At 36.7% G+C, this 21,544-nt stretch overlaps 1 protein-coding gene across 1 annotated transcript in view; it reads right to left on the minus strand.

Annotated features, from left to right (window-relative positions):
- RELN (reelin) overlaps positions 1 to 21,544 on the minus strand; it is a gene marked incomplete at both ends in the record, with an annotated part of 436,674 nt that overhangs the window by 313,508 nt on the left and 101,622 nt on the right. Inside the window, one exon of the mRNA XM_084229490.1 lies at positions 1,063 to 1,198. Coding sequence (XP_084085616.1) covers positions 1,063 to 1,198 — 136 coding nt within the window. The remainder of the gene's footprint in view (positions 1 to 1,062; positions 1,199 to 21,544) is intronic.

Below are 21,544 nucleotides of genomic sequence, written 5' to 3' on the forward strand. Positions count from 1 at the left end.
TCATCAGTGATGTGGGAGCCATAGGAAGCCTTGACACTGAACTGCAAGTTATCAAGGGGGAAGGAAAGGTAGTGATAAATCTTGGAAGAACACAGATTTTAGAGGATTTTGTTGTCTGAACAAAAAGCTGGAATAAAAAAATCATTCAAGATGCCTCCTTATTTTGCTTGATTGTCCATATAGAATAGCTGTTTCTGAGCTGTCTTTGACCTTGTTCCAGTGGCTTACTCATCCATTCAACAGATATTTAGTGATTGCTTACTGTTTGCCAAAAACTGTTTTAAACAGTGGAGGGGAATCAGTGAACAAAGTAGAAAAAAATTCTCACTGTCAAGGAATTTGCATTTTAGCAGAAAGAGACGGGCAATAAACATTAAATATAATGAAATTAATTAAGTATATCATGTGTAAGAAGTGAAAAAATTAAATACTTGGGGTGGGGGTGGAAAAGAGAAGACTACAGGATGGAGGAGTGGTGACTATGAGACAGTGGTAGGGGGATATTGTATATTGAGAGATGCCACAATTCACAGTCTGTGAACCAAAACAATGCAGTGTTTATTTAAGGATGCTGCTGGGGCATTGCTCACTATATTCCCAGTTTCCTCTTCATGAAGAATTTGAAAGACTCATTAGATTTCCATTGAATCACATAACTGATCACATTACCCTCTGACACTAACAACCAGAAAGCTCAAAACTACATTTGTGGCTTTCTTACAAAAAGTGTATGGGGTATTACAGCATATTTTGTACTTGTTTTTATCTTATTTTCTAGTCATTTTCTTAGCCTTGTTTTTCCACATACTTCTATCTTATTGTGCAATTTTGTTAGCTAACATCAATGTAATGTAGAATTCTTGAAGTGTATATAAATATGCAAAAATAAAGTGCTAGGGTTACTTATTATTAATAATTTTGACCTCTTTTGACACCAAAATAAGTGGCTTTAATTAAAATCAAACCTTTTGAAATTATAATACATTTAAGTAGTTACCCTAAATGTAACTGTAGGAGAGGCAAAAATTTTTGCCTTCCTTACTGCTCACATTGGATACTTACATGAAATTCACACAGCCTGTGCCAGCAGGTGGAGCAATCCAGACGAAGCTGAGGTTGGTTGTGGGCAGGTGACTCACATGAGAGGCCACCACACTGCACATAAACTGGTTACCAAACTGGTGGTCAGACATGATTCCTGCAAGAAAAAATAAGAAACTGTTACAAAGACTACCAAAGCCGGTCTTACTGTGGCACAACAATATTTTCTGGACATTGTTTTCATGTTAAGCTTTCATAATGTTATTTGACTTCCTCATATGTTAAATAGTTTCCACTTTCTATTATCAGAAAAGAAAAAAAAACATTTAAAATAATACTGTGAATCAGTAACCTACTAAAGTTGTTGGTATAATATTTTCTAGGTTTTTGCCCATCACCAAACACCAACATAACCACACCTCCAAGGTGTGTGGTAAACACTGAAATTATTTACAAGCAGGGAGATCTGATACCCCTGAGAAATGGGAGGACTCTCAGTTAAGTGGTTATTGGGAGGAGTTTGTTAAAATATTTGGGTTTGCATTAGGTTATTTTAGAGAGCAGGTGGTTAGGCGGGTCAGGAATTTCCTGACTTTAGTATTAAAAGTCCTGTACCCTGGAAACGACCCCAGTCCCCTTATTATATAGTGAGAAATGATTTTATTTGCCATCCTGGAAACTAGAAAAATAACTTTATATTTTGACATATCTTAATGATGCTCTCTTCCTTCAAGTTGTTTCTAAGCTACATCTTGAGACAAAATTCATCAAGTCGATGAAACCATAAAGTTAGGCAGAAAGAAGAGACTCCTAGGGAAATCACAGAGTCAGTAGCCATGACTCAAGAATTGCCACTCTCCCCAGTTTGGGCATAAAGCAGAGAGTCAATGTGTGGAAAATGACACACTGGTGGGAGTCAGTCTGGCTAGAGAGGAAAATAAAATTTCCAGCCACAATCTTGCGGGAAGGGAAATGAATCAAACAAAATAAGGTTTTAACGCCTTATTTTGTTCACATGTTCACAGGATTCACATTCAAACATCTCATTCCTCAAAACCTCTCTTAGAAAGTGAGTTAATGTCTAGGCTGGATACCAAATGACAAAATTTTATACGATAGCTATATTTTTTCAATTGTCCCACGACCTGCCCTGGGTAACTATACCACAGAAAACATTCTTGCATCCAACAGTCTGCAACACTGTTGGCTACACAGGGATATCGCCTAAAGAGACTGAATAAATACTGGTTTCCAGGGATTCTGAGTTAACTGGTTTGGGGTATAGCTTGGGTATTGTGAGTTTTAAAAGTTCACCAAACAATTCTAATGTGTAGCCAGAATGTGCATAAAAATGTGTTTGAGTAAACGTCTAGAATTCAGGGCTTGTAGAAATATTAGCCATATCACTTTGGTACAGATAAACAGTTTATAAGTATCCAGCAGTGTCTTATATAATGACCATGGTAAAGGCAAAATATTCTATCTTCTTACACTACTCCTAAAACCATCCCAAACATGAATGTTGAGGACCTGTTTATGTACTTTTAAAATTATGAGTAACAGGGGGGCGGAGCAACATGGCGGCGAGGAGACGCTGCCAGTAAGATCTCCCATTAAAAAAAGTTAATAGGGAGGAAAAGCGGCAGGTCCCAGTGAGAACTGGGACACGGAAGATAAACGGACGACTCCAGCAAACTGCCCAAAGAAGAAAGTTGCCATAAAAGAGGACCAGAAGGGAGGGAAGCGCAGAACCCTGCTCCCCTCCCCCGCCCACAGAGGCAGCACTCTCCGACCGGCAGAGAGGAGGGAAACAACAAACCAAAACGCCCAACAAGAAAAACGGATGCAGCAAGTGGGACTGTGAGTGGAAAGGAACTATTTCAGCCACCACACCCCGTGAACGGGAGCTGAGGCGAACCCTGCAGGATCCGCCGCGGAGGTGAGCTCCAGGCGCCATTAAAGAGAGCCCCGCCCCCCAGGAGGAGACCAGCACCAGCACACAGCCCCGGCCGCCCGGTAAGCTTGCGCGAAAGCGGCGCTCGGATTGCAGCTGCCCAGGCCCCTGCGCCTGCGACCTAGGCTTGCGGGGAGACGGCGGAGGCCCTCCCTGAGTGAGCAGGAACAAGGCGCCCAGGCAGGGGAGCAGGATTCAAAAGGCGCCATTCCCGCGCCACTGATCTGGGCTACAGCCCGCGTCCTGGAACTGAGGGCTTTGGAACTGAGACCCGGGGCACAAAATTAGGGGCGTGGGATCCCCACGACGGTGGGGCACAAGGCAGACACAGCACCCCAAAGCCGTTGAGGTGTACCCTACCATCCCCGCTCTGCTCCCTGTCCCACGGGGTGGAAAATCAGCTCCCCAAGGGCTCTAGGAGAGATCTCTGGTGCCACCTAGCGACTTGACCCCAGCACAGGCTACTGAAGGAGCTAGTGGCCAGCTGGGGAGTTAGCCCACACCGGGCCCCTTCTGAACAAGTAGTCTGAGCCCACAGGGAGAGCGAGCACCCACAGCCGGGGCAGACCAGGCGCGCAGAAGAGTGTGCCTGAGACCAGAAGCGCAGGGAGTGTGTCCCACATCACCATTTTAGAACAGGGACATTTCTTCAGTAAAGACTACCTGCACAAGGCTTCCTCAGGAGCCAGAGGTGAGCGGGGGAAGTTCGCCCACGCCAGACCCCCTCTGGCCTGCAGTCCAAGCCCAGAGGGGAGCAGGAACCCACCGCCGGGGCAGACCAGGCGCACAGGGGAGTGTTCCCCACATCGGCATTTTAGAACAGGGACCTTTCTCCAGTAAAGGCTGCTTGAAACTGACAGATGACTCCTGGAAGAACCAGAGGGGAACAGAGAAGCCCACCCAAGATGCCGGCAAGTCCCAACAACACAGTGTCCCAACGCATACGGCAAATTAGAAAACAGACAGTAGGGAGGAGAAGAACCACACGCAACCTAGCAACTCTCCAGAGAAAAAGCACACCACAAAAAGAAAGCCAGCCCCCAGATTGCAACGACAATAACTTGGAAGAATTTCTGAGCCTTCCAGAAAGAGAATTTAAAATTGCTGTGATTAAAAAACTGACAGAAGTCATAAAGGAAAACAATGATAAGGGAAAAATAATCAACGATCAGAAGAATGCAATTGAGTCCCTAGAGAGGGAAAACAATGGTCAGAAGAAAGAAATTGAGTCCCTAAAGAGGGAAGTAAAAGAAATGCAGGAGATCAAAGAATTAATGGAAGAACTAAAGAATTCTGGGAAAAGCAATGAAAGCAGAATAGATGAAATGGAAGAACGAATAAGTAATCTTGAAGACACAGAAATAAAAAGAACCAAAACAGAAAAGGAAAGAGAAGTACGAAGGAAAAAGAACGAAGAAAGACTTCGGGAACTATCTGACTCCATGAGGAAAGGAAATATAAGAGTTATAGGAATACCAGAAGGAGAGGAGAGAGATGTAGGAACAGAGAAAATATTCAAAGAGATAATTGAAGAGAACTTCCCAAATGTGAAGAAGGAGCTGAAAATTGATATACAAGAAGCAAGAAGAACGCCAAACTTCCACGACGAAAGGAAAAATACAGCAAGACACATAATAGTAAAGCTCCCAAGAATCCAGGACAAGGAAAAAATAATGAAGCTGGCAAGAGGGAAGAAACAGATAACATTCAAAGGAAAACCAATCAGGCTGACATCAGACTTCTCCGAAGAAACACTACGGGCAAGGAGAGAGTGGAGGGACATAGTCAACAGACTCCAAGAAAACAGATGCCAACCAAGAATACTCTATCCCGCAAAGCTCTCCTTCCTCTTTGAAGAAAGAATATGGACCTTCCCAGACAAACAGAAACTCCGGAATTTCATTGCAACTAAACCCCCACTCCAAAAAATACTACAAGGAGTCCTAAAGCCAGAACCTCAGAGCGACAAATAACAATGAAAGAAGGCCAAAAAAAAAAAAAAGTTATTAAAAGAATAAATAAATAAAATCAAAGGAAAGACAAACACAATGGCAAATACAGATGTTAACATATCAATATTAACTCTAAATGTAAATGGACTAAACTCTTCAATAAAAAGACACAGAGTTGCAGCCTGGATTAAGAAACAAAACCCAACCTTTTGCTGTCTCCAGGAAACACATTTAGCTACAAAAGATAAAAATAGGCTCAAAGTTAAAGGATGGAAAACAATCCTACAAGCAAATGGACCAAAAAAGAAAGCAGGAACAGCTATACTTATATCAGATAAAACAGATTTCAAACTCAAAAAGATAAAAAGAGACCCCAATGGTCACTACATTATGATCAAGGGGACAATACTTCAAGAAGAAATAACACTCATTAACATATACTCACCAAACGAAGGAGCACCAAAATATATCAGACAACTGTTGTCCTCTCTGAAAACAGACATCAGAGAAAACACATACGTAGTGGGAGACTTCAACACACCACTATCAACAATGGATAGATCAACAAGACAAAAAATAAGTAAAGAAACCAAAGCTCTAAATAAAGACCTAGAGCAATTGGGCTTAACAGACATCTATAGAACACTAAACCCCAAAAAAACGGAGTACACATTTTTCTCAAGCGCACACGGATCATTCTCCAGGATCGATCACATACTGGTGCACAAGACAAACATCAACAGATACACCAAGATTGAAATCATATCAACCATCTTTTCTGACCATGAAGGCATCAAACTAGAAATAAACCATAAAAAGAAGGCAAGGAACTTTCCTACCTCATGGAGATTAAAAACCACACTACTGGAAGACCATTGGACTAATGAGGAGATCAAAGAAGAAATTAAAAAATTTTTTGAATTGAACGACAAGGAGGACACCAATATCCTAAATGTATGGGATGCAGCAAAAGCAGTAATAAGAGGAAAATATATAGCAATAGAAGCTCACATCAAGAAACAAGAAAGAACGCAAAGAAACAACCTAATCTCAAAGCTCAAAGATCTAGAAAAAGAACAACAAAAAAACCCCAAAACCAGTAGAAGAAAAGAAATAATAAAAACCAAAGCAGAAATAAATGAAATTGAAACTAAAAAAACAATCCAAAAGATCAATGAAACCAAGAGCTGGTTCTTTGAAAAAATCAATAAAATAGACAAACCCCTAGCCAGGCTCACAAAGGAAAAAAGGGAGAAAGCACAAATAAACAGGATCATCAATGAAAGAGGAGAAATCACAACGGACACAGCAGAAATCAAAAGAATAATCAGTAACTACTATGAACAGTTATATGGAAACAAGTTTAACAATCTAGAGGAGATGGACAAATTCCTACAACTCTACAATCACCCAAAGCTAGATAAAGAAGAAATAGAACACCTAACCAATTACAATTAGCGAAATTGAAATGGTAATCAAAAACCTCCCCAAAAACAAAAGCCCAGGACCTGATGGATTTACAAATGAATTCTACCAAACATTCAGAGACGAATTAGTGCCTATCCTTCACAAACTCTTCCAAAAAATTGAGAAGGAAGGGACAATACCAAACACGTTCTATGAAGCCAACATTACACTAATACCAAAACCGAACAAGGACAAAACAAAAAAGGAAAACTACAGGCCAATCTCCCTAATGAACACTGATGCAAAAATCCTCAATAAAATTTTAGCTATCAGAATCCAACAATGTATCCATAAGATAATTCACCACGACCAAGTTGGATTCATTCCAGGGGCACAAGGATGGTTTAACATCCGAAAATCAATCAACATTATCCAACACATCAACAAAAAGAAATATAAAAACCATATGATAATATCAATAGATGCTGAGAAAGCTTTCGACAAAGTGCAACACCCATTCATGATAAAAGCCCTTGAAATTCTTGGGATACAAGGAACATACCTCAACATCATAAAGGCCATCTATGACAAGCCAACAGCCAGTATCATTCTCAATGGTGAAAAGCTGAAAGCAATTCCATTAAGATCTGGAACAAGACAAGGATGTCCACTCTCACCATTGCTTTTCAATATAATACTGGAAGTCCTAGCCAGGGCAATAAGACAAGAGAAAGACATCCAAGGAATCCAAATAGGAAAAGAAGAAGTCAAACTATCACTATTTGCAGACGATATGATATTATACATAGAGAACCCCAAAACTCCACAGAAAAGCTAATTCAACTCATCAATCAGTTCAGTAAAGTGGCAGGATACAAAATCAACACGCAAAAGTCAGTAGCCTTCCTATACACAAACAATAAATCTGAAGAAGAAGAAATCAAAAAGACCATCCCTTTTGTTATTGAAACAAAAAAAATCAAATATTTGGGAATAAATCTAACAAAAGAGGTAAAGGACCTATACAAAGAAAACTATAAAACACTGTTAAAAGAAATAGAAGAAGACACAAAGAAATGGAGAGACATCCCCTGCTCATGGATTGGAAGAATAAACATTATTAAAATGGCCATCCTTCCAAAAGCAATATACAGATTCAATGCTATTCCAATCAAAATTTCAATGTCATTCTTCAAAGAAATAGAACAATTATTGATGAAATTCATATGGAATCACAAAAAACCCCGAATAGCCAAAGCTCTCCTGAAAAAAAAAGAAGGGAATGGAGGCATCACACTCCCAGACTTCAAAATATACTACAAAGCCATAATCATCAAAACTGCATGGTATTGGAACAAGAACAGACATACAGACCAATGGAATCGAATAGAAAATCCAGAAATAAACCCACAGATTTATGGTCAACTAATCTTTGACAAAGGAACAAAGAATATGCATTGGAACAAAGAAAGTTTGTTCAATAAATGGTGCTGGGAAAACTGGGTCGCTACATGCAAAAGAATGAAGCTTGACCACCACCTCACACCATACACAAAAATCAACTCAAAATGGATTAAAGAACTAGACATAAGACCTGAAACCATAAAATATATAGAAGGAAATATAGGCGAAACACTACGTGATTTGCACATCAAAGACATCTTTACAGACACATCACCCAAAGCAGTGATAGTGAAGACAAAGATAAACAGCTGGGACTATATCAAATTAAAGAGCTTTTGCACAGCAAAAGAGACAATAACAAAAACAAAGAGAAACCCCACCAACTGGGAGAACATTTTTGCACCCAACACTAATGATAAAGGACTGATCACAAAAATCTGCAAAGAGCTAATGAGACTCAACAACAACAAAGAAAATAATCCAGTCAAAAAATGGGCAGAAGAGCTTAAAAGAAACTTCTCTGAAGAGGAAATGCAAATGGCCAACAGGCATATGAAAAAATGTTCAACATCACTTGTCATCAGGGAAATGCAAATCAAAACTACCATGAGATACCATCTTACACCAGTGAGAATGGCACATATTAAAAAAACTAGCAACAACAAATGTTGGCGAGGGTGTGGAGAAAAAGGAACTCTTCTGCACTGTTGGTGGGAGTGCAAACTGGTCCAACCACTGTGGAAAGCTGTGTGGAGATTTCTGGACCTACTAAACATAGAGCTTCCATATGATCCAGCAATTCCACTCCTAGGTATTTACCCAAAGGACACAGAAACATCAATTCCAAAGAACACCTGCACCCCTATGTTTATAGCAGCACTGTTTACAATAGCTAAGCTTTGGAAACAACCCAAATGCCCAAAAATAGATGACTGGATCAAGAAGATGTGGTACATATATACCATGGAATATTACTCAGCATTCAAAAAAGATAAACACATGCAATTTGCTGCAACATGGATGGCGCTGGAAGGGATCATGCTCAGCGAAATAAGCCAAAAAGAAAAAGAAAAATACCGGATGGTCTCACTCATAGCAGGAATCTAGAAAACTTAAATAAGGGACCAGAAAAATGAATAACTATAAGAAAGTGAAAATCAAAATCAACAAAAAACTATGAACCAGAGACACTTTTAGGGGAGCGGGGGCGGGAGGGGAGGGATTGGGGTCAGAATGGGGGGCTGCAATTGTATGGGGAATATAACAATAAAATTTATAAAAAAAAAAAAGAATATATGAAGAAAAAAAAATAAAAAATAAAATTATGAGTAAATATCAGTCTACATTTTTACCATAGAGCACCAACATATTATAGTGTAACCACATTTTAACTGGCATTTTCTTTGAGAAAATTGATAAGTTGGCCAGAAATCTACTTACCCTCATATTAACTGGCAGAAAAGAACCATATTTACAGAACCCCTATTTTGCATCAAATACTGTGTCAGGTTCTGGGAAGTATGTGGGAGAAATATAGGAACTGTAATAAACTAATATTCTAAATAGAACAGTCAGAAAATAAGTGTTAACTGAGTGGTATTAATGAAAAATAGAAAATAGGAGAAAAAGAGGGATTAATATTGACAATTATACTAATGATAACTACTACTTATTGAACAGTTTCTATGACCTGATACTATTCTAAGTGCTTCATGAATATTATCTTATTTAAGGCTCTTAACAACCCTAAGAGATAGGGGCTATTATTTTTTCCATTTTACCAATTAGGACACTAACATAATGGAAAAGGAATTTGCTCTTGGTCATACAGCAAATGGAATTCAAACCAGTGTCCCAGCTACACAGTCAGAAATAGCTCTATTAAAGAGGGAAACTGGGACTGAGTCTTGAGAGGAACATTAATATTTCCGATATGGACTTGTTTTTATTTACATGAGGAATCAGGAAATAATCAAAAGACTATCTGATCTCTGCCACACACAGATGTATGTTGATCCAATCACTAAGACTCCTTTCAGTTCCATAACTCTCTGAATACAATTTAAACAAACAGAAGAAAGATGGGAGACTATTTCACCAAGGCAGACATAATGGGTAGAAGTATGCATATGAAATGAGAATGAGGAGAATGAGAACAGTCAGAATTAGCTTTCAGTATTCTACAAAACACAATTTACAGCATCCACCAAAGTGACTTTCTTGATGGCTTTTATATTGTGAAAGACATATCATCTAATTAATATATTTGACTTGAAACCCTATTCTTGTAATAACTGAAATTTAAATTTGATAGTGAATTTAAATTTAAGATGGTGGTTATCCTGCTGCATGCTGGATAATATGATACATATATAAGCTTTTAACATTACTTGCAAAAGAGAAAACGGAATCTATAATAAAAGAATTTAATACACAGTGTATTTCAGGGAGGTATATAAATATAAAAATGTGTATAGTATATTTATAATAGACTTCATTTTCATCATTGTGGTTATGTGCAAACTATCACACAAAGGAAAATTTCATGAAGAATTTCTTCTCTAGATAAAGAAGCTATACTTTTCCAAGAGAACTGTACTATGAGAGGAAGCAAGCACTTCAAGTAATAGAGTTTGTCTGAGTTAATTTTGTATCCAAAAAATGGAGCACAGCCTTCAAATTCTGAAGTCCTACAGGATTGATTATCTCAATTTTAGCAAAATTAAAAAAAATTATTTTGAGGTAAAATTGGTTTACAACATTATATGTGATTTATTTTTTAAATGTTATTTTTTTATTTTCTTACATCTTTTTAAATTTTTGGATAGTGTATGTGAGTTAGAGGTATAGGGTCATCCCCATCAGATATTGTTATCATACCACATCCACCACCAAGACACCCATAGTCCTCATCTACAGTCTACTGTGCTTCTTTTCACTGTACTCTCACCCCAAGCATTCATGTTATAAATAATTTTTTCTTTTGAATATTGTGTATACACATTGAAAAATAGAATATTTATAATCGAGCTATAATTTCTGTGTCAAAATTTTCTTTTTAAAAAATATTTATTTATTGCAAGAAGAACTGGGGTGTAGGCCTGAGGTGTGGGGATAAGATCATTTAGTGAGGATACACCAGAGACAGAGCGGGGAGCAGAACAGACAGATATTACTGAAATACACTGCTGAGGGGAGCAGCAGGTGAAAAAGAGGTCTGTTGTGCCAGGTTAACTCCCTGGCCAGGGATTGAACTCAGGCCATAGCAACGCTAGCACTTAGACTTACCCCTTAGGCCACCAGGGAGGCCCACATGTCAATAATTTCTATATAAATATCAATGTAGTATCTAGCCATCAAATAACATTCAATAAAAGAAAGGGTGTTTTGTTCACCAAATTCTGGGAAAACTAGAGGAATACATGCAGAGCAAAGAAAGTGGACATCTATCTTACACCACTCACAAAAATTAGTTCAATATAGATCAAAGACTTAAACCTAAGACCTGATACCATAATAATCCTAGAAGAAAACATAACAAGAAGCTAATTATATCGGCCTTGGCAATGATTTTTTTGAACATGATGCCCAAAGCACAAACAAAAAAAGCAAAATCAACTAATGAAACTATATTAAAGTCAAAAGTTTCCACACACAAAGGAAATAATCAACAAAGCAAAAAGACAACCTATAGAATGGGGAAAAAGGTTTGCATATCATATATTGGGGAAACAGCTAATATCTAAAATACATAAAAAACTCAGTCAACCAATAACAATCAATTTGCTTTTAAAATGGGCATAAAAAACAAATAGACATTCTCTTCAATGAGGACATAGAAATGGCCAACAGACACATGAAAAGATTTGCATCAGGGAAATGCAAATCAAAACCCAATGAACTATCACCTCATACCTGTCAGAAGAGCTAACATCAAGAAGACAAAAGATGACAGGTGCCGGTGAGGATGTGGTGAAAAGGAAATGGTTATGTTTCTTGGGAATGTAAATTGATTCAACCACTATGGAAAACAATACAGCTCCCCAAAAAATTAAAAATAGATATACCACATGATTCTATCTCTGAGCATATACTAGAGGAAAATAAACAGGATTTTAACATGTGTGTGTGTGTGTGTATTCTCATGTTTTTTGCAACATTATTCACAACAGCGAAGACACCAAAAATAAACCAAATGCCCACCAATGGATGAATGGGTACAATTATGTGGACCACATATACAATATGGTATATGCTAGAGAGCATTGAGAAAGGAGGATATCCTTCCATTTGTGACAACATCCATGGAGCTGGAACATATGCTAAGTGAGAAAAGTACATAAAAGGACAAGTATTGTATGCTCTCACTTATATGTGGAATCTAAAAAAGTAACACTTATAAAAAACAGAGTAAAATGGTGGTTACCATGGGGTGATGGATAAGATAGAGATCTAACACATAGTGTAATAAATATGGACAGTAATTTGTACTATAATTATGTACTATAGTATCACTATATCCACAATCAAATCACAATATATAAATGTATCAAAGGAATAAGCTGTACACCTTAAACTTATACAATGTTATATGTCAAATTTACTCAATAAAAAATTAATATATCTCTTTTTCTAAAAGATTTATTTTATTTTTATGCATACAAGAGCTGGGGTACAGGCCAGAGGTGTGGGGCCGGGGGTGAGAGTATTCGCCAGAGACAGAGTGGGGAACAGAACAGCAGATTGACTGAAATACACTGCTGAGGGGAGCAGCAGGTGAGTCAGGAGAGGTCTGCTGTGCCATGTGGGTTGCTCCCTGGCCAGGGATCGAACTCATGCTGCAGTGCCTGCGGTTATCTTCATAGGTTACGTCTTAACCCCTTGCACCACCTGGGAGGCCCCCAATAAAAAAATCAATATAACTCTTTAAAATAAGTCTTCCTTTGGCAAACTATGAGTATTTTAAAGTCATTTAAGTCATTCCACAAACCATTGGATAGCTAAATTAAACCTATCTAATATTTGTTTTCTTTATCAAAGTTGTGGTTAAAGAATAGGAGTATATACCAGAGTTTCCTTTATCCACATTATACCTCTGCAATATTAGGCTCATGATGTCTTTAATTGTTCTAAAGTTGCCTCCATCATCCCTTTTAAGACAGTGATACATATTTCTGTGCCTTCCAGAATGTCATTTTCCTTGACAAGTCTTCAGTTATTTTAAGTTTGTGACTAAACCTTGTATGAACTTCATTTTCCCTCAGGAATACTCTTCTATGCTTTTAATGTGCATACCTTGGGTCTTCAGATCTGTAACTAGAATTTCTATGATCCCCATCTCTAAAATAAAATGTACATACTCTCTTAAAATGTAGGCTATTCACTTCTAAGAAATACACTGAAGATTTTGTTACCAAAAATAATCAATGTGTAGTGAGAAAATTATACACTCATGTTGGGTTAATTCGATATTTTGTGGATTAAAGATGTGAATTACTCAAATCTATTTAGTTTGCAATTTGCCATGGGTGGTGTTAAAGTGGGTAAAAACATGTCTTGATTTATTCTTCATGGTCTCAAGAACTAAGACATCTGTGGATTAGATATCAGAAAACAGAGAACAAATACAATAAGATCACAAATTTTTGTATGTGAAAATGTAAACTTTGTATTTAATAGTGATCAAATCTTAAGAATTCTTTTATCATTTCAAACACTTTCAGATGCTTTAAAGTGCTGTGTTGGGAAATTTAGTAAATTTAATAAATATTACACAAGAAATGTAGGAGAATTGCACAAATATTTTAAGATGGTTTCTATTCTTTTCTCTTCATCATTTACTCTTTCTTTACAAAGTCTAGTTAAAGGCTTCCATTGATTAAAAAGCACAGGCTTCTGAAAATCACGTTTGCAAAGTTAGGACTATATTGAAAGTGAAGAAAGAAAATGAATTATGGAGTTCCATTTTGTCATTCTTTAACCTTTTTATTTGATTCAAATATGAATAACTGTTTACTTACCAAGTTTGAATTGTCTATTATTTGCCTTCTTTGCTAGATGAATGTACTCAAATATTTCAACTAAGCTACACATGATTTTATATGCTGAAAAATAGTCACAGAACTTCCTGAAAATATCCTGATTGCAGCTTATCTGTTAAGTACCAGCTTGATGAAGATGGGTATGAAAACAATTGCTTTCAAGTCATGTTACAAGACAATGAATAGTACATGCACACGCATATGCACACACACACTCACACATGTGAACTGGGCATGTTTAGTATTTAAAGCATTGACTTGAAAGTATTTGGTTTCAGATTCAAGTCTACAAGTTAAAAAGCACCAAAGCCTCCTAAAATCATTTGGAATGTTATATCCATGGGAATGAGTTAAAAAAAATGTATGAAGACCCATGCTATTTGCAAATCTCCTGTCTGTTATATAAAAGGAGCTTATTCTATGCTAACCTGATTCTTTCCTCACTCAGTGCAGCTAAACAAAGATAAAAATACTGGGTGCTGCTCTTTCCATTCCTCTTCCAGCACTAACCATTCACCAAATGCCTTCTCTTTGTCAGGTTTTTAATCCTTATTATTACCTACTACTAATGGAGAGGCAGGAAAAGTGAAAGATTGAGAGCATAGACTCTGGAGACAGTATTCCTGGGTTCAGATGCTTGGTTCACTGCCAAGAAGTTGTGGGATCTTGGGCAGGTTACTCAACCACTCTGTTCCTCAATTTCCTCTTTAGTAAAATCGAGATAATAGTAGGGTGGCTGTGAAGATTAAATTAATATGTGGCACATAGTGCTATATGTGTTAACAATCATCATCATTTTCATTTTAGAGATAAAAGAACCAAGAATCAGTGAATTTAAGTGACTTGTCAAGGATAAGAGCAAATGAATGGTACCTGAACACAGGTACTTTTCCTATCATACACTGTCAATGGGCTTTCCTTCCCTCTTCTACCTTTAAGTGGAAGTGCCTTAATTTCTGGAACAGACTCCTGTTCTAATATAAATTCTTTCCAAATATATTGATGTAGTGCAAAACATCTAAGCATGAGCAGGAAGAGGGCCCCTCCTCTAGGCCAAAGCTCAGGTCTCTCGCTCTTTCTCCTGCTTCCTTTCTCCCCACTACCCTTTATTCCCTCCTTCCTTGTCCAAACACAGTAACTCCTCATCAGTTACTTTGTCCTCTGCTAGACACATCTCATAGTTAAGTGCATATGTGCACTTAACTTTAAGTTCAGTTTTGCATTCTCAGGTTAATTTTAAATACAGGTATCTTTCTAAAAGTTAATTTTTCATCCCACTGGTTTATATCCTTAAGTGGTCATTCATACTTCCTGAGTAAACCTAGGTTTCTCAACATGACATTTCTCCCCCTATCTATTTTGCTGGGCTCATTTATTTTGACACTTATTCAAACTTCATACTTCATAAAAACCAAACTGAATATAGTTGTATGTTCACATCTCAACTTTAGGTCTTCTCTCTATAACTATATTTGTACAACCATTGAGTGAAGAATAGTTCTACATCTTGAAAATCTGTGAAACAAAAAGGATACTCAATAGATACCTACTATTATGACTCCAAAAGTCTAAAATATTTTCTATCTGACCAAGTGGTCAGATAGAAAAAGCAAACAAAAGTTTGCTTATTCCTGGCCTTAAAAAGTGACCATTTTTCCTTTGGCTTGGCCAGATTCTTACCATCACTTAATATGAGATCATAAATCATCTCCTCCACAATATCTTCCTGTACAACTCCTTTCTGTAGCCATTATTAACGTTAAGCACATCTCAATGCTCTCATGTACCCAGAGAATAGTTCTGCTGTGAAGACTACTTATTACATTGTAGAGAAATGTCCATCTTCCACATTAGACTGTTAGATGTTATGGACTTATATTCACAAAATCTATCTTAGGTATTTAATAAATGTTTGTGGAATGAACTGTTGATGAATAAAGGCATTACAGTTGGCATCACATGGTATCACTGTATTAAATGACATGAGCTCTCCATGGTACTGACAAGACTTGCTACAGCTCCTTCTTACGGGATGCCCAGAGCCTTATGCTTTGTATTTCTCAATTTCTTTCACTGGTCTCTGTTATGACTTCAGGACTTTCTCTACCACTTTCTAGTCAACTTCCTGTAGTTTCAAAACTAACTCTTGTCCAAATCTCATCTGCTCCAATTAACGGTACCTACTTTTTGGTCAAGGCATTTATTGCTGATCAAAGAGCCATATGTGCCCTTATATTTATTTCCCAGCTTCTTTGAAGTTCAAGGGGCCATGTGAATAAATTTGCTTAATGGGATATGAAAAGAAACTAAATGTACTATTTCCTAACTGAAGTACATAATAGAGGATGTGCGTCTTCTAGTTTTCTTTATTCCCTTGCCTTGATGACAGTGGAAGCCACATAAAGATAGTATAGTTACAAGATGAAAATATCTTAGATATGTGTAGAGGGCAACAACCCTGAAGAGTCTTTGACTCAAATCAGACTGTTGATTTAAGATGCAACTTGGGGGTCAATTTATTATTACAGCAAAATGGAATTCCCCTGATTAACACATTCTTTTAATATAACATATCTTCTATTCCCTTTATTAGATTGTAAATTTCTTGAAATTAGTGATTTCATATTATTGATTTTGCATATCACCACTCAAAAAATGTTTTCTAAATGAATGAATAAGCTTCTAAGTCTGCTTTCATCTTTTCCATATTTCCTATTATCAAAAAAAAATCAAACTTTACAGCAAAGTAAAACTATGAGTGTAAGGCGAATTGTAGCAACTAGGATCAAAGACTCCAGAGCCAAACTGCCTGATTCACATCCCAGGTCTACCATACACTAGCTATGTCCTTGCTAAATTATATGTAAACTGTGTGTGCTCAATTTACATAATGACACAATGTATGGATTCTTTTGATGCAATATATTTCATTATGTTTTCAGTTAATCTGATTCCAAATCAGATAAAAGAAATACAGTCTAACGTTTCAAGTCAAATTACAGAAAAAAACTTTAAATATGATGTACAATACTTTTATTTAAATTTTATTAAAATCCATACTCCATTGAAGGAATAATTTGAATGTTGGATAAGAAACATGAGTGTTTCATGTTCCTCAAGGCTAAATAATTACAAGTGTTAGTCTTAGAAATTCTTAAATTTCCTACATATTTAAAATGGTTAATAAAGGAAAAAGATAAAAAACAGCTATTTTTTAAAAACTGTCATAAGCTATTAACTTCAATTTAAACTAAGCATATTGACTTGAGTTGAAAAAAAGTGAGATAGGGATTTTTTTGCATACACACTCACTTGAATGGTCACCAAAAATATGTCTCAGTAAAGCAAGTTATTTGTTAAAGATAAATTTAATTTTGTTCTCTCCTGTGGTTTTCATTTGTTTATAATAAATCATGGTTGACTATTTGAACTTTAAAGTTTCTTCTTTTCCATTCAAATTCTGTCATACCAAGCATCTATTTGAATGATTATATTCCTTCTGAATGGCTTCATTTGGGCTTTATGCATAACAAATTATCTTTAATTTTAATTTATAATCATGTATGCTTCCTATGTTACTGGTAAAATTTACATTATTTCCAGCTTACATTCTTCGAGAGAAACAAATTTAATTTTAGGTTTGGAATTATTTTACCTATAGTTTCTAAATGAAAGATAATAATGATACAAACATTTTTTTAAATAATTTATATATCTCCACTCAGAGTTAGGAAAAATATTAGAACTTTTGTATTTTACTATCAAGTATTATATTTTTTATAATGTACCGAGTACATAAGTACATGTGTTTATTGAGTTTATAAAATAATAAATGGACAAATGTATAATTATACATCCAGGCTCAAAAATCTTACTAATAGAATATAATAAAAATATTTTTCCTCATTTAATTTAGAGACTTCACCAGGTCATGGAGAGAATTAAGAGATGTACTGTTAAAAATCATCTTCTGGCCCTCCCGGTGGCGCAGCGGTTGAGCACTGGGCTGTGAAGCTGCCCACCGCCTCTGCAGTGCCAGTTCAATCCCCGGCCGCAGGGTGAGGGTCCCACATGGTGCGCAGACCTCTCCTGCGGCACCTGCTGCTCCCCTCAGCAGTGTCCTCTGTCTGTCTGCCGGTTCTGCTCCCCGCTCTGGCTCTGGTGGATTCTCTCACCCTCCTGCGCTTCTGACTGCACCCAGAGCTTGTATAAATAAATAAATAAGTCTTAAAAAATAATAAATAAAATCATCTTCCTGTGACTTTCTAAGAAGGATCCTCCTATGGTCAGTAAGGAGATATGACATATAATAATGATGGATATGAACAGAAAGAGTTTAATTTGAGCCCACTGCTGTATTCTCTTAGGAATGAAGGGGAACAAGTCAGGAGGTGTACAGCAGAAAGTTGAAATTTGCAGAATATATTTCTGGTAGGTCTGTTATGGAATCATGACCTAGTCTAAGGATGCTAGATCTCGAGGGCTTAATACACTGGAACACTAGTGCACTGATACTGATAAAACAAAGAAAATTACTACAAGTATTATAAAATAGCCATACATTATTTTGAGGGCAAAGATATATTTGATATCTCAGTGTGCAGTTAGTTGTGACAGAGAATCAATAAACAAATACATTACCATTTGAGACTGTTTTGGAAAGGAGTATAATACTCTAGGGTGGGGATATTACAAAAGGAACAGCATGATGGAAATGGAAAATTGCTGGTAACAGTGAGCCAACTAAAGAGAAATGTGAAGTTTGGCTTAGAATTCAGTGATGTGCACAGAAGGCATAAGGGGAGAAAGGGTTGCAAAGTCAAGTGAGTAGAGAATGGAAAATTTTCTAAGGTATCACTCGAGGATCTGCTGCAGACAATGCAGAATGACCACTAGATCTTTGCATTTGTTAGAATAAATATTTAAATAATAGTGGTATAGAAAATAGATTGGTGCTGTGCCTCCCTGGTGACACAAGGAGTTAAGTCTCAGCACTATGAAGCTATCCACAGCCACTGCTGCATGAGTTCAATCCCTAACCAGGGAGCTAACCCCCATGGCACAGCAGACCACTGCTGTCTCAACCCATTGCTCCCTTCAGCAGTATATTTCAGTAGATCCATCTGTTCTGTTCCCCACTCTGTCTCTGGTATCCTCTCACACAGCACACCTCTAGCCTGTACACCAGTTCTTATATGCATAAATAAATAAATCTTTAAAAAGAAAATAGATTGGTGTAAACCAAAGAACACCAAGGACAGTGCCTGCAAGAGACTGGACAACACATGAGAGCTTTAGAATTCTAGTGTAAGAAGAATTTTTATCTAAAATGATATCTTTATACTTTGTATTAGTGTAGCTTGGTTGTCACAACAAAGTATCATAAGTAAAACAATAGAAATTTATTGTCTCTGTTCTGGAGACTAGAGGTTCTAAATCAGGGTGTCAGTAGATTGCTTTTTCTGAGGGCTGTGAACAAGAATCTGGACCATGACTCTTAATTTCTGGTAGCCCAGGCATTCCTTGATTTATAGATACATCACTCTATCTTCACATGGCATTCCCCTTGTCTCTGTGTCTTTACATGGCTGTTTTCTTGTAATAACACCAATAAGATTAGAAGCCCACCTTACTCTGTTATGACCTCATCTTTACTTAATTAATTACAGCTACAATAACCCTGTGTCCAAGTAAATTCACTTTCTCAGGTACTGGGAGTTAGGACTTCAACATATATTTTAGAGAGGAGACACAATTCAACCCATAACATACCTCAAGGGAATGAAGGGAAACATAAAAAGTTGCAGTAGTCTCACTCAGAGAAATACATTTCCAATTAGAAAGCATGCACAATGTTCTGTGGATTGGTGTTAGGCAAAAAGGATATGCTTTAGTAAGATGCTATCAAAGAACAGCTCATTTTCTAAATACTGTTTCACAAATTAAGCATGTCTAAAATATACAGTATAAAGCAGAAAAGAATAAAGCAAGAATAAATAAGAATAAAGCAGAATAAAGCAAGACACAAAACAATGGGTAGGGGAAGGGAGTTAGAAGGATGTGCAACATGAAGAATAAAGATTATTTATATTAAAAAATGTTGACAAAAACTTTTACAGAAAATTTTACTTTGCAATAGGAAAACACATCATGATTTTTCTGACAACCCAATACTATGTATCTTTACTGAGACAGCCCACTGTCACATGTTTTTCTTCTAGTTTTGAAAATCACTACCATAAACTCTAAAAGAACATACAGAAGGCAAAAGAATGATCATTAAATTTGCCATCAAAGACCTTTTAATAGGAAGAAATCATTGTACCTAGTAAAAGCTATTAGTAAAAAAGAATCCCTCCTTATGTAAACTGTCATTAAATGTAGTTTATAATTTTTAAAAAAAGAAATTGCAGCTCTCCATTGAATGATTGTGATTATATTCCTTGAAAGAGCATGACTGCAAAAAGCCCATACAAACTGTCTAGTTTCTAGAGTAAATTAATTTGCTTCTTTTAAGCAGATTGTCTTTTCCTTTTCATCCAAAGTAGTGGTATAATATAGCTTCACCTGAGTGTATAGGGATTTAGGAACACAATTCCAATTACAAGGAACAGGATTTGCACACGTAAGGGCCTGTCCAGAGAGCTGCAAATCCACCTACTAATTTGCAGTGTTGCCCCCAGAGGCAGAGCGTGATTCTGCTCACATATGGTGAGAGTGTGGATGCCTGTGCCCAGTGCACCAGGTGGGAGGTACAAGAGCTCACAGTCAGGGAGGCTGGGCAGATGATTTACAGCTGATGTCTAGGAACTCCACAGAGAACCGTCAAGCACTGCACTAAACGCCACCAATCAGGCAAAACCAGTCCTGGCAAACAGGCTTGGCATTAACAACAGAAATAAAATATGCTAATCAGTTGTTCTACTCCAGGAAAACAAGTCACCAGGGAAAGATGGGGAGGTAAAGGGGAGGTGAGTCACATCTTTAAGGCATTTCAGAGGATTTGGGTTAAATTTTTACATTTATCCCTAATTATGACTTCACTAATATGTCTATTCCATACAACATCCTATTAAAGTAGTCTCTTTCAAAATCTTTGAAATCATTTTCTATGCTATCAGGTGTTAACTATGGCATTTAAAATAAATACATCACATCAATTTTATTTTTATATATTGTATATAGGACACAGTCTAATGTAATGGTTAACTGAGTACAAAAGGGTTCAAATCCTGCCTCTGCTATTTAATAGTTATGTATCCCTGGCCAACTTAAATGTTCTAGGTCTCCATCTTCTTACCTATAAAATGGGATTATAAAAACACCTAGCTGTTAGAATTGTTGGAAGGATTTAATGGGATTTAAGGTTTTAAGCAAAACTCTAAGCACAGTACCTGTCATATAGGGCTTAGTAAATGTACCTACTGTAATTCAGTGTACTATCTGCTCACCATTAACATGAAAGCTACATTCCTAAAAGAGAAACATTATAAAATTCAAGTAAGCAAATAAAATATTTTGATGGCTTGTAATGAGGAATAAAGGTCAGAAATATTGAGAAATAAGATGTTTTTCAGGGAGATATTGGAAGGTTTTTTTTGGTAATTACTGTTACAAATCCTAAACATTGCTAAAAATTATATAGTATTTAACTATACTTAGCTTATTCATAAAAGTCTGTCTTTTCTGACCTGTAACAGCATTGTCATTAGAGAATCCCTTAATATACATCCTTAGTTCATGAA

This window comes from Talpa europaea (assembly GCF_964194135.1).
Source record: "Talpa europaea genome assembly, chromosome: 3".
In the NCBI taxonomy this organism is placed as follows: Eukaryota; Metazoa; Chordata; class Mammalia; order Eulipotyphla; family Talpidae; genus Talpa; species Talpa europaea.